This window comes from Canis lupus, chromosome 3, assembly GCF_048164855.1.
Source record: "Canis lupus baileyi chromosome 3, mCanLup2.hap1, whole genome shotgun sequence".
NCBI lineage: Eukaryota > Metazoa > Chordata > Mammalia > Carnivora > Canidae > Canis > Canis lupus.
This window is the reverse complement of record NC_132840.1, coordinates 44112008-44138035: the sequence shown is the minus strand read 5'-3', so window position 1 is coordinate 44138035 and position 26028 is coordinate 44112008. Positions and strand designations below refer to the sequence as shown.

Here is a 26028-nt window from a genome sequence, read left to right as displayed (position 1 = left end):
CTTCCACTAAAATATAAGTTCAGTATGACAAGTAATTTTTGTCTGTTTTGATCACTCTTATGACCAGGCACAGTCCTAAGATTTGTGGGGTCTGACATTTATACAATTGGGGTCCTCCTTAAAAAAGTGTTTCTAAAGTAAATTTTATTTATTTTTTTAAACATATTATTTACTTATTCATAGAGATGCAGAGAGAGAGAGAGAGAGAGAGGCAGAGACACAGGCAGAGGGAGAAGCAGGTTCCATGCAGAGAGCCTGATGTGGGACTCGATCCAGGGTCTCCAGGATCACACCCTGGGCTGCAGGCAGCGCTAAACCGCTATGCCACCGGGGCTGCCCTTTAAAGTAAATTTTAAAATTTCAAACTGGGGCAGCCCCGGTGGCTCAGCGGTTTAGCACCACCTTCAGCCCAGGGCCTGATCCTGGAGACCTGGGAACAAGTCCCACGTCGGGCTCCCTGCCTGGAGCCTGCTTCTCCCTCTGCCTGTGTCTCCACTTCTCTCTGTGTGTGTGTCTCTGATGAATGAATAAATAAAATCTTTTTAAAAATTTAAAAAATAAAAATAATAAAATTTCAAACTTAAAAAACCCGAGGACAAATCTACAAAATCTAGGGGCCCCTGGGTGGCTCAGTTAAGCATCTGACTCTTGATTTGGATGCAGGTCATGATCTCAGGGTCCTGAGACGGAGTTCTGCATCAGGCTCTAATCTCAGCAAGGAGCCTGCATGGGATTCTCTCTCCCCCCCTCTTTCTGTCCCTCCCCAACTTGTGCTTTCTCTAAAATGAATATCAAATCTTTTTTTAAAAAAAATCTAGAAAATCTAGAAAAATGACAACACACATTTAAATTAAAACCCTTCATAAGTTGAATTATTTTGGTATTGGCTGGATTCTTAAAGATATCTCCCACACAAAGCCAAGGAATAACTGATACTTTTTTTTTTTTTGTAAATCAGAGTTCATTCATTCATTATATTTTGCAAATGTATTGCGATATAATTCACATACCATAAATCTACCCATTTAAAGTATACAATTGGTCTTTAGTACAGTTATGCAAACATCACCACACTCAAATTAGAACCATTTTTATCACCCATGCCAAGTTCATACCATACTTATCATCAACATTTAGGGTGTTCCTACTTTTTTTTGTTTTTGTTTTTTATGACTTTTTATTGAGATGAAATTAACATACTATTCAATTCACCTTTTTAAAGTATATAGTCCGATGGCTTTCAGTATAGTCAAAGAGTTGTGCAACCATCACCACTAATTCCAGGACATTGTCATGACCCACAAAACATTCTGTGCCCATTAGAGTCATTCCTCATTTCCCGTTCCCTCAGCCACTGACAACCACATACCCACATTTTATTTCTACGGATTTGTTCATTCTGGACATTTCAAATAAATGGAATTATATAGTATGTGGGCTTTTGTGCCTGGCTTTTTTTCCCACTTAACAAAATGTTTTCAAGGTTCATCCATCCGCGTATCAGTATTTCACCTCTTTTTATGGCTGAAAAATATTTCATTGTATGGATATACCACTCCTCAGTTGATGGATATTTAGATTGCTTCCACTTTTTGGCTATTATTAATAACACTGCTATGGACATTTGTGTATAATTTTTTGTATGATGTATGTTTTCATCTCTCTTGGTTATATACCTAGGAAAATGGAACTGCTGCCATATGGCAACTCAAAATTTAACATTTTGAAGAACTGCCAAAATCTTCAGTACTTACACAATTTCACATTCTCACCAGCAATTTACATGGGTTCCAATTTTTCCATATCTTTGTCAATATTTGTTATTGTCTGCCTTTTTTATTTTAGCCTTCCTAGGGAAATGTGATATCTCAAAGTGATTTTGATTTGCATTTCCTAATGTCTCCGGATTTCAGATTTCGAGCATTTTTTTCATGTATCCATTAGCCACTTTCATATCTTTGGAGAAATGCCTATTCAGATCCTTTGTTCACTTTTTAAAACTGGATTGTGTCTTTTTATTATTAAAGTGAGACGGGAAGCCACTGGGGCAGAGGAGTGGCACGATCTGATTTACATTTTACAGGCTCAAGTTGACTGCTGTGTTGAGACTAGTCTGAAGGAGAAAATAGGCAAAAAGCAGGGAAACTAGTAGTGAGGAGGTTAGCGCAGTAACACAAGCAAAATAGGATAGTGTCCTCAAACCACAGTGGTAGCAGTGGTGGTCTGAGAAATGTTTTGATTCTGGATACATTTTGGAGCTAGAAGTGACAAGATTTCCTGATGGATTGCATGGGGGATGTGCAATGATAAGTTCTGAAACACTTCCAAGTCCTTTGTTCTGAGGAACAGAACCAGAGAGTCAGTAGTTTGATTTTGGACATGCTGAGTTTGAGATGCCTATTAGGCATCCAAGTGGAGAGATTATGTTGGCAGTTGTATATATAACTCGGGGGTTTAGAGAAGTCTGGGCTGGAGATAAAATGTGTATCAGCTGCCTACAAAAGGTTATTTAAAGCCACAAGACAGCATGAGATCACCAAGTCAGTGAGTATAGATACAGAGGATAGGTTTTTGTTGAATAAATGAAGTTTATTCCTTAATGCATTTTATATATATATATTTCTATTAATTTAATTTCTATTAATTTCTATTTCTATTAATTTAATTTCTATTAATTAATCTAATTTCTATTAATTTCTATTTCTATTAATAAATATATATTTCTATTAATTAAACTTCCAACTAAATTTGTGGAAAGTGTATTAATCCTGCAGTTTCTCATGCTATTCATTTGTCCTCAAAAATGTTTTATGTGACACCTTGCATTCAATCTCTCACTAATGTGCTTTAGGGTGCTAAATTCAAACAGCCTGTGTATCTGCCCCCAACCTTCAACTTCCCCTTACTGATAAGCTATAGAAAAAGAAGAGATAGGGGCACCTGGGTGGCTCAGTCAGTTAAGCATCTGCCTTTGGCTCAGGTCATGATCCCAGAGTCCTGGGATTGAGCCCCCCACATTAGGCTCTCTGCTCAGCAGGGAGTATGCTTTCCTCTCTGCCCCTCTCACTCAGCTCGTGCTCTCTCAAATAAATAAATAAAATCTTAAAAGAAGAGATAAATGCTGATATAGAATGTGGTGATAAAATGTGTTTCTCAACTGCAGAAACATAAGTGCATTTATGCTTTAAATTATTAAGTAAAATAATTATCCACCTAAGATTGAATTGATGGTTTAGAGTTATACGGAGGATAAGAAAATGAAGGCACACTTTTGATTTAATAATCTCTAATAATTAATTTGAAAGTGTGTGAAACAGCTGTAATTAACCAGTTTTGATTATGAAATCATCAACAATAGAGATACTATGCAGATTTCAAGTGTGGTCTTTTCCATATGTGTGATCTCAAGATTAGGACCACTTCGTCTAAGTGCCCAATACTGAACATGAATAATTGTTTCAAAATGGTCATTTATTAATTTTGCACTATGCCTGGTGACTACAAGGTATTAAATGTTAGAACTGGAATTCACTTTCTACAAAGTTACACTTCGTAAAAAAATGTGAGGGAAGTTCTGAAATTTAAATTCTCCAGCAACTTTGGTTCTCTTTTTTCTTTTCTTAAGATTTTATCTATTCATGCGAGACATAGAGAGGCAAAGACATAGGCAGAGGGAGAAGTAGGCTCCCTGCAGGGATCATGCTGCAGAACTCGATCCCAGGACCCCAGGATCACAACCTGAGCCAAAGGCAGACACACTCAACTGCTGAGCCACCCAGGCACCCCCACTTTAGTTCTTTAAAACAAACAAACAAACAAACAAACAAACAAACAACCCAGACATTTGTTTTCTACTTCTTTCTGCAAAAACTGATACCCTCAGTGGAAATCTGTAAAGAGCCACTGTAGGAAGCAGAAAGGAGAAAATAACTTTCCAATTACAATGACTGGACAAGACATTTTTTATTCGCATTTAACTGACAAAAAACAAAGAGGGAAGTTTGTTGTTTAAATCTCAAAACAGGAGATGCTGTTTAAATACCAGGTGCATGATTTCTCAGACACATCCATTCTCAGCCTCAGAGGAGGAACCTTGATGCATCCAGTGTACTTTCTAAATGAAAATGCATATGTAAAAACCCTTGGACCAGAGAAGTTTCCTTGGGAACTGTTCTTTCTTACGGGCATTTTATGGTTATATTGATAATATTAAATTTCTACTAAAACTTTACACTTGGGATCCCTGGGTGGCGCAGCGGTTTGGCGCCTGTCTTTGGCCCGGGGCGTGATCCTGGAGACCCGGGATCGAATCCCACGTCGGGCTCCTGGTGCATGGAGCCTGCTTCTCCCTCTGCCTGTGTCTCTGCGCCTCTCTCTCTCTCTGTGACTATCATAAATAATAAAAAAAAAAAAATTAAAAATAAATAAATAAAATAAAACTTTACACTTACTCAGACAACACAAAGAAATAACTAGCTCAGGCTCTTTGTAATCTAGCAGCCTAAATCCACTTGAAAGACATTAGATCTTCCCCAAATGTTTCATGCATAAGGAGAACATATTATTCTTTAAGTAGGATTTTACAGCAGCTCATTCTTTTCTATAGCGCACAAAAACTCTTTAAAGTATGTACAGCAATTTTTTTAAAGAGTTGACTTTTCTCTCTTTTCCAATACAGGAATTACTGATTATTAACCAGGTCCAGCCACCCACCCCCACCCACAGGAGTGTTAGCCTCAGCAAAGCTCTAATTAGCAACTGGATCCCTTCCAGAATGCACATATCCCTATCCTGCTTCTCTTTTATCACAGTAAGTGTAGGCTCAAAACTAGTCACGTTCACATTAAGATTATCCAAACAAAAAGACTAGGAAAATTAATCTGCCCAAATTAAACACTTTAATAACATACAAGAAGAGTGTTTGTTAAAGTATAAATGACAAGTTTTATTGAAAAAGTAATCATCCTTATCATACATATATAATTCATTCTAAAGCACTCTTAGAGATCCTTCACATTATGTTTGGGGTACCACTGACTGTGTTCCGGTAGCATGGCCACTTACAAAACAGATTATAATTCATGAGCTATTATGCACTGGGATTTTTGCAAATAAGGGACTTCATGAGGCAGATTGGGGAAAAAAAATTAAAACAAACAACCTATATCCACTTACAAAAATAACAGTTCCCCATTGTGGACTAATTACTCTGCTTGGAAAATGCTAGTATCCTCATAAAAATCTGGTTAAATTATGGTGCAAAATTGGACTTTTCTGCAAAAGGGGCTCATTTCTGTGACATCTAAGCATTTCCCTGGGAGCATAGAAATGTTATTAACTTAATGAAACATTTCAGCCTCTTGAGTCTTCGTCAGGGGAATAGCTCAGAGGTAAAAATTTCTTGAGGACTGTAAGGAGAATCTGTGGGTCTGTAAGTGGAGGAAAAGAAACCACCATGAAAAAGTGCAACCAGCTGAGAACTCACCAGGAGGAAGGGATCAAAGATGAGAGGGTTGCCCCTAACCCAAATATTATTATTCTTCTATAAACTGCTGGAATGCTTTTCCACTTCACTTTGAAACACTGCCATTTTCTGTGAATAAGCCACTGGGTTCTCAGGCACTACCTTGTGAAAATGCAGCTGCAGCTCAGCTTGGGAACTGCTCAATGTTGTGGGCACTGTTAAGAGTTCCAGGGGAGGGGCACCTGGGTGGCTCAGCAGTTGGGCGGCTGCCTTTGGCTCAGGGAGTGATCCTGGAGTCCCCGGATTGAGTCCCACATTGGGCTCCCCACAGGGAGCCTGCTTTTCCCTCTGCCTATGTCTCTGCCTCTCTCTATGTGTCTCATTAATAAATAAATAAAATAAAATAAAAAAAAAGAGTTCCAGGGGAGTGGGGAGATGATCACAAGTCAGCCTTTCTTTCTGGGGAGGAGTCTGATCAGCACTGCACCGTATCAGCGACACTAAGAAAACTGACTGGGTAGGAGCTGGGAGGTGGGTAATCTGGGCATAAGAGGAACTCAGGAAGTGAGGCAGGCTGGGAGGAAGGTCCCACATCAGGAGAGGAGACCAAAAAAACTCAGGAATATACCTGGACTCCAAGGGCGTTAGGGGATGGGAAGCGTTGCAAAAATTGAATAAAGATCTTTGTTCTTAGGAAAAGAGGTGGAGATTTACTTTCCTTTCTCCACCTTGTTCGTGCTACCCTGTTTCTAAAACCGGAAACTCAGGCAGGTTTCCTGAGCATTGTTAAGTCCACTACATCTCAGAAGGCTTGGCCTGGGATCACCAATCTCCCATTTTCTGTGGCGAAGTGTTTCAAAGCCCACCTATAAGTCAGTTGTTTGGAGTATGATAGAGAATCCCTGCATAAGATGACTGACTTACTCATAAGAGCAATTCATTATGTGTATTCTCAGTTTTAGAATGTAATCAATGTGCTCTGCATCTCCAAAATATTTTCTAAGGTATACAGGGAAAAAAAAACGAACCTTTTATAAAGGAAAAAACAAATTCCAACACTTGTGTCATCAAAAGGAAACTTTTGTCTTGTACATTCATACACAGCACTGCTTCCTGCTGACACTTATTACTCAGCTGACAGTTAACCACTAAGAATAAATGTTCATTTTTAGACAAAGAGCAAATTCAACAATATATCACTTCAACCAACCCTTCTATTATTAGGGAATAGTTACAAATATTCTCTATGCAAGTACTTTATATCATTCTGGAAATACAATCAGAGGCAATGCTTTAAGGCTACATATTAAGGCTACCTGGTTTTCTGAAATATGTATAAGTAACAAAGATACTTTTACAAAAGAGGAGTATAAATTAAACACTATTTCCATGTTAGGAAAAGAAATACTATTACAAGCCAACTAGACATTCACATGGTATCTTAAAATTTATTGCTATTACTATATAAGGCCGGATAGATTATTGCTCAAACTGCCCATTTTGAATGCCAAGAAATTCTCACTTCTTATCTTTTAAGCAAGGCTACATCAGAATAAAGACTTTTGAAATTAAACTTTCTTTTATGTTAAAAGAGAAATTTATTACAATAAAATAAGTGCAAGTATTATTTAAAATGCTGGTTAAAATTATAAAGTGTCTATATAATTTTTCTAGTATAAATATCAGAAACAAAATCAATAATTCTGTATGTACATAGATCTTTGAAAACATAAAATCATGCACAAGGACAAAATATAACTGCACGTTGTCCTTTTAGTTATCACTGTTCTCTTCTCCTGGTCCCGGATCATTCCAGAATATGAAAATATATGCCAGTTCCTCAGATTCCAAACTTCACAATTTCAGTGTTTTGATGTCATTACAGTCTCACCAAGTGGTTCTATTTCCCGTATTTCCCTTTCTCAATAGATCTTGGACAAGAAGTTGAGCTAGAAAAATTGATTACAGGACCCAGCATGACACGTATTCCCAATGGTTCATTTAATTAAAAGTGGCTTAAGGTGTTTTATATATACATAGAAAAAGACCTACAAGGCATGAAGGACAGTAAGCACATCAACATGTGGATAAAGTTAAGCAGCTCGCCCTCCGCCTCCTACCTTGGAAAAGCCAGAGCCGTGAGGAAGTAAGGGCAACACAGAACTGCGAGGAGTGTGTGTGTTTGGTGGGGTGGAGATGGAGCGCATCACAGAGAAGGAGCTGGGGAGAAGTGTGTGATTATAAAGGGAAATTAAGCAGTTATTATCTATCCTCTCTTGCCCACCATGCTAGAGCAGGGGCTGCTTCCAGCCTGGCCTCCCTCTGTACACCCCAGGGGGGCTCTGTGGTGATTCTGCTCTCCCAGCACTATGCACCCAGCCACTGCCTCTCAGACAGTATGAAGACATAGTGCCTCCCTACTGAGAGCAATTCCACAATGTGAAGAACAAGATTATAGATTTGGGCATTTCGCAAATACCAAAGGGCCTCTGAACTTAGGCATCAACACAAAGGCAGGTGAATCCATTTTTACAAATGAGCAGCTCATGCCCAGAGAGGTTAAGTGGGTAAGCCAAAGGGAAGACAGGGACGCTAGATGTGATGCTCATTCCTCTATGACAGCACTTATCAAACTTTAATGTGCATATAATTATTCACTTGGGGTCTCATCCAAAATGTACTAGGTCCATGGTGGGGCCTCTGAGTCTGTACCTACTGGCCGGTGAGGTGGGTGCTGTGCAGACCACACTTTGCGCGCCAAGGATCTACAACACAAAGAGGGAGCCACATCTGTCTCTCTGGGCCACAAGTACACCTTGGAAGTCCTGGGCAGAATGGACACTTGCTCCAGTGTTATCTGCCTACCCAAGCGCATCCCCCGGCAAAAGGTACACGGCGTAAGTGAGCAGCTGTCTACAAGACCATGTTAGTATCCGAGAGCACCATGACCCTATGAACAGCCAACAAATAACATAATTCAGCTTGAGGAAATGGAGAGGTCTATTTGCTGGAAATAAAACTTTTTCTCATGCAGTCCTTACAGTGAACATGATAAAGGTATAAAAAAAAACAGCATATGATATTTCATAGTAAAAGGCCACATGCACACACAAGTACATATAGTATGACTTCTAAGAAATAAAATGCATTTTATCAGAATAAAGTGCTACCACTGCTCCCAGCTAAAATCATCTCCTCTTCCAAATACAAGGAAAAAACCTTGAATTGTAAGGAAAATGACTGCATTGCCTGCCAGCACAAGGCCACAGGCTCCCCATTTGATCTGAAACACAAAAAAAAAGGATTAAATCTTTACTTTCTTCATATTGTACTCTTTGAAAATCTCTGTTATTTTCTGCATTAGAGTCATGCAATGAAATATTACATAAAACTGCTAAAAGGCTTAATAATATAACAGGCAGGAGACAGTGAACTATTCAGTAATTAGCCTAATTACTTCGTGATGCTAGATAATTAAGTCTGTATCATCCTTATCATTTTCCCCATTAGACGTATTTCTCAACTTGTTTTCAGCAGATGATGATTGCCTTAAGTAAAATACAAGCAGCCAGAATATAAAGGGTCCAAGTATAATATTGGGTACTAAACGTTCTATACCCATTGCCTTCTTTCAGGAGAATAGAAATTGGAGAGTTATGGATTGGTCTGTTTCTTTTTAAAGCTTTAAATAATAATCTGCATACAAATGAAAACAGCTTTCCAGCTTGGCAGATCCTTCTAGGGGGACAGAGTAAGGGATGAGAGTACCCTCTAGTGGACATTTTTTGTTTTAACTTAACCAGTAGAAAGAGAACATCAATGAAAGTTTCTTCATGAGGGACACCTGGGTGGCTCAGCGGCTGAGCATCTGCCTTTGGCTCAGGGTGTGATCCCGGAGTCTGGGATTGATTCCTACATTGGGCTTCCTGCGGGGAGCCTGCTTCTCCCTCTGCCTATGTCTCTGACTCTCTCTGTGTGTCTCTCATGAAAAAAATAAAATCTTTAAAAAAAAGTTTCTTCATGAAACATGATGCATAAAACAAAAATCCTTACAGTCAAACATAAGAAGTACTAGTGTAAGGCACAAGAAGAATAAGGTCATGATGATTTTGCATTCAAAAACCTTCCAATGCTTCTCAAATTATCTAGACAGAGTTCAAGCTGGCATGGCATTCAAGAGCCTGCCCAACTGGGCTTCATCAACCTTTCTAGCCTCCATCTCAACCACATCCTTTTGGCTCCACACACTGAAATACCACATACTTCATTTTCACACTTGGGTGCCATTCCATATAACAGTCTTCCCTACTTTAATCAAAACCTTATTTATCCTTAGGGGCCTACATCAAATGCCAGTTGGAATGTCTTTCTTCCTGGTGCTCCTATGGTGTTGTAATCATGTTTCAATTATCACACATAATACATTTATAGTGTACTTACCCATCAGGCTAGTTTCTGTGCTCTCTGGAACAGAGACAGTATCTGGCTCTTATTCCTGGTATCTTACAAATAGCAGATGTTCCAAAGTTTCAATGCCACAAGTAAGATATCCAATGCCCCAAATAAGAGTTTCATGAAACTGAAACAGTATGTAGTTAGGGGGAATAAAAGCAAGTAGTATGAAAGACAGTGAACGTCAAAGAAGTGAATAAACTATACCCATGATATGTGTTTTGGAAACAAAAGGAAAAATTTTATATTAGATGTGAAGATGGCATCTTATTCATTGTATTTCTATTGGCCATGTAGTTGTTCCTCAAAACATGCCCACTGTATTGGGTTGAAAATTGTGTCCATGATCCTATTTGCAGGAGAAGAATCTGATGTGATGTTTACTTTGGAACCAAAAGAGCATTACTACCATAGTCTCCATGGATCGCTCTAGGAGGCAAGGATTTAAGCACAATTCCAGAAAATAGCTTAAAGTTGAAAGAGCAAGAAATCACATGGTCTGGCTAAAAGTTATAAGAGAGACAAAGAAAGCATTCTGAAAACATGGCCAAGACACCGATAGGGAGATCTAAAATGGAAAAGAGGAACTAGGGATCCCTGGGTGGCGCAGCGGTTTGGCGCCTGCCTTTGGCCCAGGGCGCGATCCTGGAGACCCGGGATCGAATCCCACATCGGGCTCCCGGTGCATGGAGCCTGCTTCTCCCTCTGCCTGTGTCTCTGCCTCTCTCTCTCTCACTGTGTGCCTATCATAAATAAATAAATAAATAAATAAAAAGAAAAGAGGAACTAAAAACACACTTGGATTTGAGTATCAAGCCTAAGCAATGGAAATGAAATTGATGTTCTGGACACAGCCTTTGAAGAACACTCAGCAACAACAAGGCAAAACAATAGAAAACAAAACTTACCACAGACACACGGGCAAGAATAACAGGAAATCCAAAGGCAGAAACAACAATTCCAGTAGTGAAAAAATATGCCAGCTCCCGACAGGCACTACTTGTTGCGTCAGAGTCATATGTTGCTCTTTTGGCAATGAAATGGGGGATGGGAGAGATGGCGTGAAATATCAGGACAAACAGGGGCCAGTAAACGCTGTCAGGTGGACCCAGAAGAAACCCAAAAAGAAAAGCTATGGTTACATTTTAAAGACACACTGCATTTCAAAGTCAGAATTATCTTTGATGTCTAGGTCAAAGTCATTAATTTAATTTCAATATTCGTACATGAGATGATTTATACCAGGAACCAATAAGATGTAATGATTATAAGCTACTAGTCCATTAATATGTAGATAGTTTACATCGTGTTACAAAAAACAACTACAAGATGTGTAATCTAGAATCTTTACTGTTTTCTGTTATTATTGAGCTGTAATTTCTTAAAGACAAGCTTAGTCATCTTAGTCATCTTTGTTTTCCTTATAGAACACCGTACAGTGCCTTGCACACGCTAATTCAATAGAGATCTTTTGAGTGTATGCATGTTGGAAACCCTTTGATGGCTTAGAAAAACCCAGATTCTTTGCTCTGGCCTACAAAGCCTTATATGATCTGTCAGCGTCTTCCATTCATTTTGTGCCATCTTCTCTTCATTCACTCAGTCAGTAGCCATACCAGCCTTTTTTCTATTCTTTAAACACTCCTAAGCTCATCCCTGTCTTAAGGCCTCTGCACTAGCCATGCCCTCTGCTTGGAATGCACCATTCCCCCTCTTCTCATTGACTGGCTCTTTCTTATGTAATCTAAACTGAGAGGTCTCCTTCTAAAAGTGGCTTTCCCTGACCATTCAATTTCATTAATTTATTTATGTTTTAACTGAAATATAGTTCACACATAACATTACATTAGTTTTCAGGTGTACAACACAGTGATTCAACAACTCTTTACAAAATGCTATGTTCAAAAGTGTAGCTACCATATATGTCCAAATACATTGCAATTATGATGCCATTGACTACATTCCCTGTGCTGTGTGTTTCAACCCCGTGACTTACTCATTCCATACCTGGAAGCCTGCATCTCTCACTGCCCTTCACCCATTTTGCACATCCCTCCATCTCCCGACCCAGCCATCAATTTGGCCTCTTCAAAAAATGGTAACTGAATAGTTACATGCAAATGAATGAAACTGGACCACTTTCTTACATCATGTATAAAAATAAACTCAAAATGGATTACAAACCTAAAAGGGAGACCTGAAACCATAAAACTCCTAGAAGAAAACACAGGCAATATCTGACATCAGCCTTCGGAACATTTTCCTAGATATGTCTCCTCAGGCAAGGGAAACAAAAGCAAAATTAAACTACTGGGATTACAGTAAGATAAAAAGCTTTTGCACAGTGAAGAAAACCATTAATAAAATGAAAAGGCAACCTACTGAATGGGAGAAGGTATTTTCAAGTAGTATATCCAGTAAGATATTAATATCCCAAATATACAAGGAACTTCTACAACTCAACACCAAGAAACCCCCCAAATAATCCAATTTTAAAAAGGCAGAGGGGGACGCCTGGGTGGCTTAGTGGTTAAACATCTACCTTCGGCTCAGGTCATGATCCTGGAGTCCCAGGATCGAGTCCCACATCGAGCTCTGCATGGAGCCTGCTTTTCCCTCTGCCTATGTCTCTGCCTCTCTCTCTCTGTGTGTCTCGCATGAATAAATAAATAAAATCTTTAAAAAAATAAAAATAAAAAAGGCTGAGGACCTGAACAGATACTTTTCCAAAGAAGAAATACAGATGGCCAACAGACACATGAAAAGATGCTCAACAACACTCAACATCAGGGAAACACAAACCAAAACCACAGTGAGATATTATCTCACACCTGTCAGAATGGCTAGTATCAAAAAGGCACGATACAACAAGTGTTGGCAAGGATGTGGAGAAAAGGGAACCCCTGCACACTGTTGGTGTGAATGCAAATTGGTGTAACCACTGTGGAAAATGGTATGGACATTCCTCAAAAAAATTAGAGTTACCATATGATCCAGTAATTCCACTACTGGGTATTTACCTAAAGAAAACAAAAAAACCCACTAATTTGAAAAAGATATATGCATACCTATGTTCACTGCAGCCTTATTTACAATAGCCAGGATATGGAATATGGAAATAACTCGAGTCCATCAACAGATGGAGGGACAAAGAATATATGTGTATATATGTGTGTGTGTGTGTGTGTGTGTGTATGCATACATACACATTAGAATATTACTCAGCCATAAAAAAGAATGAGATCTTGCGTTTGTGACAACATGGATGGACATAGAGGCTATCACACTAAGTGAAATACAACTGACCACCCATTTTAAATACTTCAAGTTATCCTTAAGCACATCACTCTCTTAGCTTTTTTTACACAACACTTATCCCTATTTGATATTTCCTTGTTATGAGAACAAGAATCTAATCTGTCTTAATCAATTACCATTTATCTCCATGGCCTAGAATGAGGTATTCCATTGATACTTACTGAATTAACGGAATGAATTTTATGAATGGAAGTCATAAAAATAAAGATGCTTACTAGCAAAAATTTTAGATAACCTTTATTATAAGAGGTAACAATACTGTAATGAAAATTTTAATGTTTTACGTTTATTAAAAATTGCCATCTGCTTTTCAATTACATTTTCTCTATAACTACTTCAAAAATATTTATCTTTATCAGGTAGTTATTATGCTTCATTTCTTGAGGGAGGAAAAAAGCATAGTCTCTACTCATTTTTATATATCCACATCACAGTAATATATATCACCACAACACAGATCCACCCTGATAGCCAGCACCATTAAGCAGAAGTTGTGGCAAAGCTATAATGTGATGAAAGTTTATTTCAGCCACAGATCTAGGAGTGCAGGATGGTAATAACCAAAAAGCAAGAACAGAAAAGGCCCTTTATCAAGAGGACTCAGGATGTAAACACTGAATTCTAACTCCTAATTTCAAACTATAGGGATTGTTGTGTGTTTCAAAAATCACCCAATCCTGGTGAAGGGACTTTTAGAGATTCTCTAGTTCGAAGTCTTTATTTTACCACTGAGGAAACAGAGATACAGAGAGGGGAAGAGGCCTGGAATAGATCCAGCTATGACGGACATGCCCACAGCCAGGAGCTCTAAATTCTTCCTAAAATACAGTGAGAGTTGTCTGTAAAGTAATCTAGGAGGGGCATCTGGGTGGCCCAGCAGTTGAGGGTCTGCCTTTGGCTCAGGTCATGAGCCCAGGGTTCTGGGATCGAGTCCCGCATTGGGCTCCGCACAGGGAGCCTGCTTCTCCCTTTGCCTATGTCTCTGCCTCTCTGTGTGTCTCTCATGAATAAATAAAATCTTTAAAAAGCAAAAACAAAAAATCTAGGAGACTACATTTCCATTCACAATAAGCCACCAATATTCAACTACAAGAACTAATAGAGAAGCAACCCTGCTTATACACAAAATTTAAATATTAAATGTATACTATTTGGAAAACATGTAGGCCAGAAATTGGCAAGCTTTTCCTGCAAAGACCAAATAGTAAATACTTAAGACCTTGCAAGCCACAAGTTCTCTGTCTCAACTACTCTGTCCCAGTAGTATAAAAGTAGCCGAAGATAGTACCTAAATGAGCATGGCTGTGTTCCTATAAAGCGTTAACTACAAAAACATGCATCAGGGTATGTTTGGCCTGTGTGCCAGTATGCTGACTCCTAATGAAGATGATAATCCTTGATCACCATTGTTATGACATAAAACTAATTTCTTTGTTGTAGTAGTAATGGCTCATTTGTCTGGGTTTTTTTTTTTGGGGGGGGGGGGGTTGTTCTTTTTAACCTTATAGAGACCACAGAGAATTATAACACCTGGATTCAGAGTTGGTTACAGAAAAATGGTCGAGATTCAGAACATGAGTCCAATTTGAACATGAATCACTTAAAGCTGTGTGATTTGGGTTAAGTCTTTAACCTCTCTGGGCTCTGGGTCCCCAGCTAGAAATGAGGATAGCTTATACCCTTAATGCTAGACTCCCGTAACAGCTGCAAAAGCTCCAGACAAATATGAGTATTGCTTATAACTGCAGGGCTCCCTCTTGTGTTTAGACAATTTCTGTGATAGCTGGCTGGGACTGGGATGAGGACTTAAACTCATCAATGTCTTAACAACTGGCTCCAGTTGGTCTAAGTTAGTTCCATCATCTTCCGTGCAGTAAGTTGCTCTAGCCAATCACCTGGAAGCATCCCAGAACCTTTTCCCCTTGCTGAACCCTGACGTCAGTTAACAAAACCTATTAGTTCTGCCACCAGGATTTCTCTCCTTCCTTTCTACTGCTCTTGCCACAGCCCTACATTTTGCTTGACTTATGATGGTAGTGCCCTACTACTCACCCTGACTATACTCTCAGTACCTTGCTATCCACACTAACATTCTGGCCAGACTGACCTGAAAACCTAAACCCCCTCACCCTTTAAACCTATTTTCAAGCTATTTCTCCAGCTCCTATTGCCTGAAGTATAAAATCTCATCTCCTTTACAAGGCATACAGTGCCCTAAGGATGAACTCTACATCCTTGACCAACCCTTCTTCTGCCCATCCCAGCTACCCTCTATGCCCCACCATAACAAACCCCGAGTGGTTTTCTGAACAGTCCATATACTTTCATATATGTGAGCCTCAGCATATGACCTTCCTACTGCCCGAAGTCCTCTTTCCCCAGTTAATTATATGTCCTGCTTCCTTTTCTTCTTTACGTTTCTGCTCACATGTCACCCTCTCAGAAAGGCCTGCCCTGATCACCCTCTCCCAGACCTCTGGGCCCTTTATCTTTCATAACATTTCTACCACTGATAGAATGGATTTTTTTTTTATATTTGTTTATTGTCTGTGCTCCCCACGCTGAAATACACACTCTAAGAGAGGACCTGGTTCTCAGATTCCTTAATTCTCATAATGGTGGCTGGCATGCGGTAGGCACTCAACCAACAGCTGCCAAATAAATCTTTTTGAAGGTTCCTACTGCCTGGAATGTCCTTCCCTAACTCATCAGCCCCACAAACCCTAATACAGGCACCACGTCTCAGCTTAAAGAGTGCTGCTTCTCCGCAGCCCTTCCTGACTCTTCCAGAGAGACTCAAACCTGCCTTCTCAAAGCTCTCTGTGTACTGTACACTTGACTCCACCGCAGCTCTCATCTTCCGGACCGGACCGTCACCTGCCTACCTCTCAGGTACAACTAGAACCACAGGCTCCTTGAGGATAGGACTGTGTCTTCATTCTTGTATCCCCAGTGGGTCCAGAGTAGGTGCTCAGTAGATGCTTATTAAACGAATACATCAAGTTTACAAAAAGCTTTTCTCTGCACAAATCCAACTGACCTGTGAAGGCATCTGGACTTCACTAACTCATTGGTGAAAGCTCAGTGCTACAGTGAACAAACTTGCTAACACCCAAACTAATGGTGACAAAGGCACAAAAAACAAGAATAGTTGTTTTTGAGATGATAACTTACCCATAATCCTCTAAGGCACATCCCAGCATGAGGAAAGTCAGCCCAATAGCCCCACTGAAGGATAATGCCACAAGAGCTGTGAAAAACAAAAACCCAGAATTAAAGGTCCCAGATCAATGGTGGCCTGAGGCTTGGAGGAGGAGGGGAGGAATGGGGAGTTCCTCCTAATGGGTATGGAGTTTTTCTCCTTCAGGTGATAAAATGTTCTGGCATTAACTAGTAGTGACGGTTGCATAACCTTGTGAATATACTAAAAACCACAGATTTTTGCACTTTAAAAGGGCTAGTTTGGGGACCCCTAGGTGGCTCAGTGGTTGAGTATCTGCCTTTGGCTCAGGTCGTGATCTCGGGGTCCTGAGATCAAGTCCCGCACAGGGAGCCTGCTTCTCCCTCTGCCTGTGTCTCTCATGAATAAATAAATAAAATCTTAAAAAAAAATAAAAGGGTTAGTTTTATGGTACATGATTTTTTTTTTAAAAAGATTCTATTTATTTAATTGACAGCGAGAGAGCAAGTGAGCGCACAAGCAGGGGAAAGGGGCATAGGGAGAGGGAGAAGCAGGTTCCTTACTGAGCATGGAGCTCGGATGATGCAGACATTCGATCCCAGGACTCTGGGATCATGACCTGAGCCAAAGGCAGACACTTAACCGCTTAACCTACTGAGCCACCCAGGCACCCCTGGTATGTGATCTGTATCTCAATAAAAACATTCAGTTAAAGAAAAGATCCCCAATTTAAGCAAATATAGTGATTTACTTATTAGCTGATGTCACATTTGACGGGCAAATGACTAGCTATGTCCACCACTTTAAAACCATTAGGTGAGAACACTCTCAAGCATTCCCCAACCCCTAATATAGGAGTTCCATCTATTCATCATAAGACACCAGCCAGCCTGTCCACACAACTCCAGTGGAGAGAATTCACTACTGCCTGAGGCAGATCGTTTTCTTCTGACAGTATCCAAATGCTGGAAATCCTCTTTAAATTATATCCCAAACTGCCTCACTGTAATACATATACCTTTTGATCATTTTGCCTCCCCCAACCACAATACTTCAAGTATTTGAAGACTGCTTTCATGTCTTCATAGAAAATGATTCCCAACTACTATCCACTGAATAAAATATTTATTCCCTGCCTCTGTTCAACACTAATCTCTGAGGGGGTAGGAATGCATTTGTTCTTGTAATGCTGCTGAGTGGGAGATAAAGATTCAGGGCTGTTAAAAAAGCTCTGAGCTCTGAGTCACCAACAGGGGTTCAAATCTTTTTTTTTTTTTTTTTAAAGATTTTATTTATTCATGAGAGACACAGAGAGGGGCAGAGACATAGAGGAAGAAACAGGCTCCTCGCAGGGAGCCGATATGGGACTTGAATCCAGGACGGGGATCACGCCCTGAGCCAAAGGCAGATGCTCAACTGTTGAGCCACCCAGGTGTCCCCAGGGGTTCAAATCTTAACATTGGACCACCAAGTGGTTGTGTGACCTTGGAGAGAAATTGAACCTCTTTCAATCTGATTTCTCACCTGTGAAATGGAAATAACAGTGCCACCTTCTCATGGAGCTTATGGGAAGTAAAGGAGATAATCTATGTGAAGTGTTTGGCAAAAGGAGGTGCTCCATATATAAATCTTGCCTGATGAAGGTATCTGCTCATTTTAGCAAAGTTCTTTGCTCAAGGTATAAACCCAAAGCACAGGACACAATTTAGCCAAATTTTCTTCTCAAAAAATCCATAATGTTCAAAATTATTCACTAACTTAATTAACGTTTTGATTATTTCCTTTTACTTTAAGAGATTTGAGGAGACTGCTTTATAGGAAGATGCTAAGGTGCTTTCTAAAAACATCTGCAAGTATACAGACATTAGGGGGCAAGGGAGGACCATCAATTTTAATTTTTATATTTTTCCATGTGGTACATGTCACTTTTTAAAGAAACGCTTACAAAAGTAACTTTGCACACACTGTTTCACTACATATGGTCATTCCCCAGTTGGCGTTGTCCCTGCGCTGTGCCTCACCATCCATATCACTCCCTCCTGCTGGAGACCTTTCAGAGCTAGGAACCATAGTATCTTCTTTCTGTTTTGTGATACTGATCTCTCAAAGGTCACAAATGTACCTCCGGTTGATTCTTTTTTAATTTTTTAGGAAATCACATCCTCCGCTATCTTTGGAGCTAACCAAGAATTCACCTTCATTTCTTTCCACTGTACACTTCTGCTGACACATTGCATTCAACCCCAAACTCCCTGGTACCACAAGGGTCCAGCCACATCTGATGCCGCAAGCCCAGAACAGGTCCTAAGAACCAGGCCTGCGCATCCTACTCCACTCCGCACTTCTCTGCTTGGGTAGCCAGCAAGGACCTCGAATGCAACCTGTAAAACGGAAACATTTTACTCTCTCCTTCCAAACACACTTTCTCCCCTTTAAGTTCCATCTTGAAAGAACAACCAACACTATCATCACACTCTATCTTCGAGAAAAATCAGCAAGGCAAAGTGACTCCTCCCAGATGTCACTCAAACCTACTGCTATAGGCTGAATGAGTGTGTCCCCTCATCAGATTCATGTTAAACCCTACTGGCAATGTGACGGTCTGTAAAGCTTCTGGGAGTGATTAGGTCATGAAGGCGGGGCCCTCCTGGATGGGATCAGGGCCCTCATCAATGGGACCCCAGAGCTCCCTTGCCCTCTGCCACATGAGGGCACAGTGAGAAGACGATGGCTATCTATGAATCAGGAAGCAGACATTCATCAGCCCCTGAATCTGCTGGCATCTCGATCTTGCACTTTCCAGGATCCAGGGAATCCCTAAAGGAGTGAGACGACCACCCTCTTCTCTTGAACCCTGCGCTACTGCCCTGGTGCAGGCCCTCACCATCTCACACCTGCCTCCAACCGTGACCCTTCCAATCCACATAGCAGACAGTGATCTCTCCAATAAACGAAGCTGGTGTCACCCCTTCACAGCTGCTTCCACAGCCTATCAGTGTTCTGGGAACATGTTCTCTCCACTTGGCAAAAACTCTGTCCTTGCTCCATCCTCAGTAAGGCTTTACCTGACTGATCTTTTTAGATTTGATGCAGTGCAAAATTGCCTCTTTTGTGAAAGCAGTCCTTTTTCTCCCAGGAGCAAGGTTAAGGAATTCCATTTGTGTTAGTTTCCTGGGGCTGCTGTTAACAGTGTACTATACCGTGGACCCTTTAGAACCACCAAAGTTTATTTTCTCACAGTTCTGGAGGCTTGGCATCTCTAATCAAGGTGTGGGCAGGGCCATGCTTCCTCTGAAGGCTCTAAGGCAAGAATCTTTCCTTGTTTTTTCTTAACTCCTGGTGGTCACTGGCAGTCTTTGGTGCTTCTTGGCTTCTACCTGCATCATTCCAATTTTGGCCTCTCTTTCCCTATGGTGTTGTCCCTATAGCCCTCCATGCAAATTTCCTTTTTTTATAAGGACACCAGTCATTGCATTAGGGCACGCTCTAATGCAGTATCATCTTAACTTGATAACATCTGCCAGACCCTCTTCCCAAATCAGGTCACATTCACAGGTAGTGGGGACTTAGAACTTGATCATTAATCTCTTGAGGGATTCAATTCAATCCAAAACACCATCTCTCTGCTGCTCTTGTTATCTAAGCACTGTTGAAGACTTCAACAGTAATATAATTATTTCCAGTTCTGTCACCCCAAAGTTGCTTTTATCTTTTTATCCCAAGCCACAGGTATACAGTAGTCCCTCAATAAAAGGGGAACTATCTGTAAAACAGTTCCCCTTTCCTTTAGTCCTTTGCCATTTCATAGTCTATCTTCCTTTTTACCACATCATGATTTCTAACACATTCACACATAACCTTATTATTATTTGATAGTTTTGGGGGGCATGACTAAACAGCACAGTCCAGTGCTGAGATACTACACGTCATCTGTTTTCTGCACCGGCTTCAGAGGGACATGCTACACACTGGACACGTGTAGCACAACGTCCAACCGGACACATGTTAACACAATGTCCAAGTAAATCGTGTTTACTAAACCGATATAAAAGTCAGCCATAAATAATGACAAAATGTGTCTGCGGCTAACAGCTCACATACTCACATAAATTTCAGAGTGCACGCACATGCATGCAGATACAGTCTATACATGTTTAGAGCAGATGCTGATTAACTGGGAAGATTCTTGGGTACAAATTCCAAAGAGGACAGTAATTCCAAGATAGGAACAAGTTATACTACTCTAACCAAACATTAGAGATATAACGGTTTCCCACCAAAATAACAGGAACCTTCCAATAGCCTCTCCCGCCGCTGCCATCTCCCCTTTCTCTACAGGCGAGCAAGTCAGGGAACTGGTGTTCTCGGCATCCCCTTGCGGAACTGCCCCAGTCAAAAAAACACACACGGTACAAACACTCCTCCTTGTCTGTCCACAGATAAACACTAAAGTAGCGATAACACTGCACCTCTTCTACACCCCAAACTACGAGAAATACAGCGTTCCTGCGGCCTTTCCGTCGCCTGCAGTCAACTCTGCTCAACTGGAAAAAAGATCAGTACCGGGAGGATTAAGAGCCCCGAGGCCGAGGAGACTCGAGACAATGGCTGCTCCGGAGGAAATGGGAAACTGCAGAGCTACAGGAGGGAGGAGGAGAGGCGTCAGGGTGGACACGTCAGGAAGTGGAAAGAGACCCAGGCGGTCTGAAACTCGGCAGGGGTGGGGGCGGGGGCCGCTCCGAGGAACTGAGGAGCCGGGAGGTGATGCTCCGGGGTGGCCCGGCGTCCCAGGCAGGCACTGCTCCCGGCCCCGCCCGGACGGCCCCAGACAGCCGGGCTAGGGCGTGAGAACCTGCGGGTCCACCGCACCCCGCGGGCGAGCCGAGACGGGAGCGCCCGGGCCCGGGGGAAGCCGGTCCCCGCCCACGCGCTCAGGCGCAGCTCCAGGCTTAGCCCGGGACGGAGGCTCACCCCACCGCAGGAGCCGCGAGCTGGGCGGCCACCCATATACCTTTAACACCCGCCATGTCTCCCGAGCTGGGGCCGCGGCTGCTTCCGGCTTCCTGCCACGGCCCGGCTGCCGCCCACACCCGGCCCAGACCCGGCCCAGCACCGCACCGCCGGGCCCGGGCCCGCCCCTCCACGCAGCCCCGCCCCCGCCGGTCCGATCCTCCCAGCTCGGCCAACCAGAGCCCCGCCCCGATCCGCCCCGCCCCGTCCCCGAAACCCCGCCCCCGCCTGTCCCGATCCTCCCCGCCTTCCCGGCAGAGCCCCGCCCCGATCCGCCCCGCCCCCCGGAGCTCCGCCCCCGCCGGTCCCGATCCTCCCAGCTCGGCCAACCAGAGCCCCACCCCGATCCGCCCCGCCCCGCCCCGCCCCTGGAGCCCCGCCCCCGCCTTCTCGATCTTCCCCGCCCCGCCCCCCGGAGCTCCGCCCCCTCCAGTCCCGATCCGCCCCGCCCCTCCCGGCAGAGCCCCGCCCCGATCCGCCCCGCCCCGCCCCCCGGAGCTCCGCCCCCGCCGGTCCCGATCCTCCCAGCTCGGCCAACCAGAGCCCCGCCCCGATCCGCCCCGCCCCCGGAGCTCCGCCCCCACCGATCCCGGGCCCGCCCCGCCACCCGGAGCCCCGCCCCTCCTAGTCCAAGACCCTCCACGCAGAGCCCCGCCCCTGCCAGACGCTGTGGGTCCCAAGTTCCCTCCAACCTTGCACAGCCCCGCCGCTGGGGTCTCGATCCCGCCTCGCCACTCAGAGCCCCGCCCTGCTGGTCCCGGCCGCCTCTCCTCCTCGGCTCAGAGCGGGATCCCTGCGGGTCCCAAGCTCACTCCCACCACGCAGAGCCCCGCCCGGGCCACGCAGAGCCCCGCCCAGCTCGTCCGTACGCCGCCTCCAGCTTGCAGGGCTCCGCCCCACCCCGTGATCCCGGTCGGGGCTTGGCCTGGATACCCACTCTCAGCGCGTGAACCGACCTTGCCCCCAGAGGCCCCTCCTTCTAGATCCTGAGCCCTACGCGTAATCCCCGAACCTGCCCCACGCTCAGTCCTTCAATCCGTCGGTTGGGGCCTCTGCTCCTCCCGGTCCCCTGGGTGCGCAGGCCAAGACCCTCCAGCGCAGCCAACCCTGTACGGGTCCAGCGCCACCGAGCCCCAGCTTTGCGGTACGCTTTCAGGAACCCTAAATATGTATTAGTCTTACACCTTAGGACCTCAAAGTCTGCAGGTAACCAAGGCCAATTTAAACGTCAGGGGGCCATTTGGTACTTACCTTTCCTCACAGGAATACAGAGTATTGTCTTGGTGGGGCCAATCTGAAAGAGACCTTAAGAGCCATTTGATCCAAGTGCTTTATTTTACCTTTATGGAAAGAGGCTCAGAAAAGGTAGGACTTACCAGCTTTTTGGAGGTTGGATTACAGGTCACTTATGCCTCATTGTAGCTGAGAACTACTGCCCCTTTTCTATTGCTTTTTCTTATATTTCAAAGGGACGGAAAGACAAAGGGGTTCCCCTGGCTGCGTGAGAAGTACAAATTCTCACCACCACCACCTTTCAGGATCCCCATTCACTTTACTTTCTCAAAACTGTACAATGAGTTTATTATTGTCTCAATACATGCTTACCTGTGAATTTATTTTTCTAGCCCCTTCCATTTCTCCTCAGAGATGGAGGTACACTTATTAAAAACATTGTGTTGCAAAAAAAAAAAACCAAAAAAACAAAAAAAAAAACATTGTGTTGCTAATACTTGGCTCACTGTAGACCCTTGAAGATCCAGAATTACACTGCGCTCTGCTTTGTAGCCTGCAATCTACTCAAGATCGTTGAGAACGTCTTTTTCCCTCTTTTCTGTATCACACCCTTCCTAATATCTGTTAAAGCATTCAGGGGGAACCGCCTATCAGCCATACACTGGAAGCCTGTCCTTTTTGGCTCCCTTACCATACTGCCAAACTGCTCTCATTAGAAAGTTTAGACTTTCCCCCCTTAATTGATGAGGATTTTCTATAGGGTCAAATCTCCCCACTTCCCTATTTCTAGGCACCCAGCAAGTGCCTGAAAAGCCGTATATAAAGGTTTGCTGGAGCCTTCCAAGTCAGCCTGAGGCCAGGCCCACACAAGGGAAGTGATTTTGGAGGAAAGTGACATTACTTCAGAGGTGCAACTTGATCTGAGTAGGCTTAGCTGTAAGAAACTGGAAGGGAATAAGAAGCAAATAGATGAGATGCTGGCTCAAGGGTAATGTCTGGAATCAGAAAAATGCAGAGACAGTATTTATCTCTAAATTCGGTTCCTGGACCTAATTTCTAAGTGTGTGTGTGTGGCGGGGGTTGGGAGGGTTAGGGGGGTGAGTAGGGAAGCTTCCCATACAACACCAAGCAATTCTTGGACACCAGCAGGGTGTCCTACAATTCAGTTCAATTCTGATACTCTCTACCTAGAGATAGCATCAAATTCCACAGGTTGAGGGTTTAATCCTATAAGACTCTGCACCTCTCACCTTCCGTCCCAAGTCATAAGGCAGGTCATTACCTATTGCTTCTGACCTACCTTGGACTTGAGATGCCGTTGTTAAGTCCAGGTTGTTACATGTACTTCTGATGGACTGGCTATAAATCAGAGGTTCCCAGGACCTCCTCCTCCTCATGTTTAATTTGCTAGAGCAGTTCACAGAACTCAAAGAAACATTTTGCTTACCAGATCACTAGTTTATTATAAACGATTATAACTCAGAAACAGCCAGATGGAAGAAACAGATAGGGCAAGGTGTGCAGAAAGGGCACTGAGCTTCCACCCTCTCAGGAGAGCTTCTCCGTCCATGTCTCCAGGTGTTCACCAACTGGAAGCTGAGCCCTGTCCTTCTGGGGTTTTACGGAGGCTTCATTACATAGGCACAATCAATTAAATCTAGGCATTGGCGAATGATTCAACCTCCAGCTCCTCCCCACCACCCTGGGGGTCAGGGGTAGGACCAAAAGTACCAACCCCCTTAAAAAATGTGGTTGGCTCCATTGGCAACCAGCCCAGATCCTTAGCTGCTTTCCAAAAGTCACCTCATTAACATAACAAAAAAACATCTTCATTATTCTCTACACTAAAGGAAATTCCAAGGCTCTGGGGAGCTGTGAGCCAGGAATTGTGATGAAGACCAAATATATGTAAGAAATATATTTTGGTCATCCAAATGATCAGACATATACTTCTTATAATTCACAAAATTGCAGTAATTCACACCATCTGTCCTCTCCAGTTTACTAAACACTCTAAAGAGACAGCATCTTTCCAGAGGCTTTAACCATCTCCTGAGAAAATCTGCTTTCCCTTTGCCAGATGTTGCACTGAAAATTTGTTCTCTCACTTACCCATTCCATGTTTCCTCAAGAATAAAAGGGCTACCCAAAAAGAAAGTAAAACCTTAGGAGTTGAAACCTAGCCTGGAGTTGGATGTGTAAGACCCATGTCCTCCCTCACGCTGCCTAGGACTTCAGTGAACCACTTTAGATAAACTCTTATATTCTCTCCTTGATTCAGTTGCCTCACACTGTGAACTGGGTTGTATTATCTCCATCTTACAGATGGGAAAACTGAGGCTCAAATAGTCACTAGTGAGTAGAGAAGCTGAGATAAAATCCAAAACTGGTGAACTTGACAATCAGCACTTATACTACTCCCTATAAATCTGTTGTAGTATTTAGAACAGCAACCTCTTAGGTGTTACAGGGCAGATTTGGTCATTCTGATTTTCCCTTACATATCTATTGGTATCTTGCATACAGTTTACACAAAATATTGGTTGAATTAACAAAAATTAGTAAGTTCAGGGGCACCTGGGTGGCTCAGTGGCGGAGCATCTGGCTGACTCAGGTCGTGATCCAGGGGTCCTAACCCCACAGGGAGCCTGCTTCTCCCTCTGCCTGTCTCTGCCTCTCTCTGTGTGTCTCTCATGAATAAATACATAAAATCTTTAAAAAAAAAATTAGCAAGTTCACCATCCATAGTACCATCCTACTCTGTAGTATCCTACAGAAAGATCTAGCTTCATACCCGAAGTCTGGGTAAACATCTCCAGGCTTCCATTTCCTGAGGCAGGATTTACAAAACCTGCCTCTAAGAACTTTTTGAGAATGAAATAAGAAAACAAATGTATATAATAACACCTAGGATCGTACATGCAAGATAGATGCAGTGGCATCTGTCTGTACCAAGGTCGCTCTCAAGTCAGGGCTTAAGTTAAATCCAAGGGTGATGCCCCCACTGAAATGAGTTAACATTAGTTTCTCTCCCTGACTCACAACCACTTTTCACACAGCCATCCCTTCACAGAGCCTACGGTTCAAATCTCTGCCACATTACGCAGGCAGATCTCTGGAGTTCCATGGATACAGAAATAAGGGCCAAGGCACAAGTTTCTTTTGAAGCTTTCTTCTATTTATGTTATTCACTCCCCGTAACCCAAAGTTTTGGAGTAATTCCAGCCCCAATACTGACCTGCAGTGATCTACTTCATCCTACAGACTCTCAGTAACAATGACAACAGCTCCTGTGTCATGAGTACTCACTTGATAGCAGTTTCTGTACAGTCCCTAATGCCTCCATTGCAGGGTGGCCACAATTCTCTCT

The 26028-nt window shown here is 42.8% G+C and overlaps 1 protein-coding gene across 4 annotated transcripts; it reads right to left on the bottom strand.

The window, feature by feature from the left end:
• Positions 1-4920: 4920 nt before the first annotated feature.
• Positions 4921-21554, bottom strand: LEPROT (leptin receptor overlapping transcript). 4 transcript variants are annotated; one of them, XM_072820641.1, is made up of 5 exons: positions 21427-21497; positions 20979-21053; positions 16409-16484; positions 10825-11011; positions 4921-8747 (listed from the first exon to the last, which is right to left on the bottom strand). In XM_072820641.1, exons 1-5 carry the CDS (start codon positions 21440-21442, stop codon positions 8631-8633), a joined length of 471 nt encoding a protein of 156 aa, XP_072676742.1. In that variant the 5' UTR covers positions 21443-21497; the 3' UTR covers positions 4921-8630. The 4 variants fall into 4 exon arrangements, with proteins under 4 accessions (XP_072676742.1, XP_072676745.1, XP_072676744.1 ...); XM_072820642.1 differs by lacking the exon at positions 4921-8747 and adding an exon at positions 9828-10043 and having other exon boundaries at positions 21427-21509; XM_072820644.1 differs by lacking the exon at positions 20979-21053 and having other exon boundaries at positions 21427-21554.
• Positions 21555-26028: the final 4474 nt, after the last annotated feature.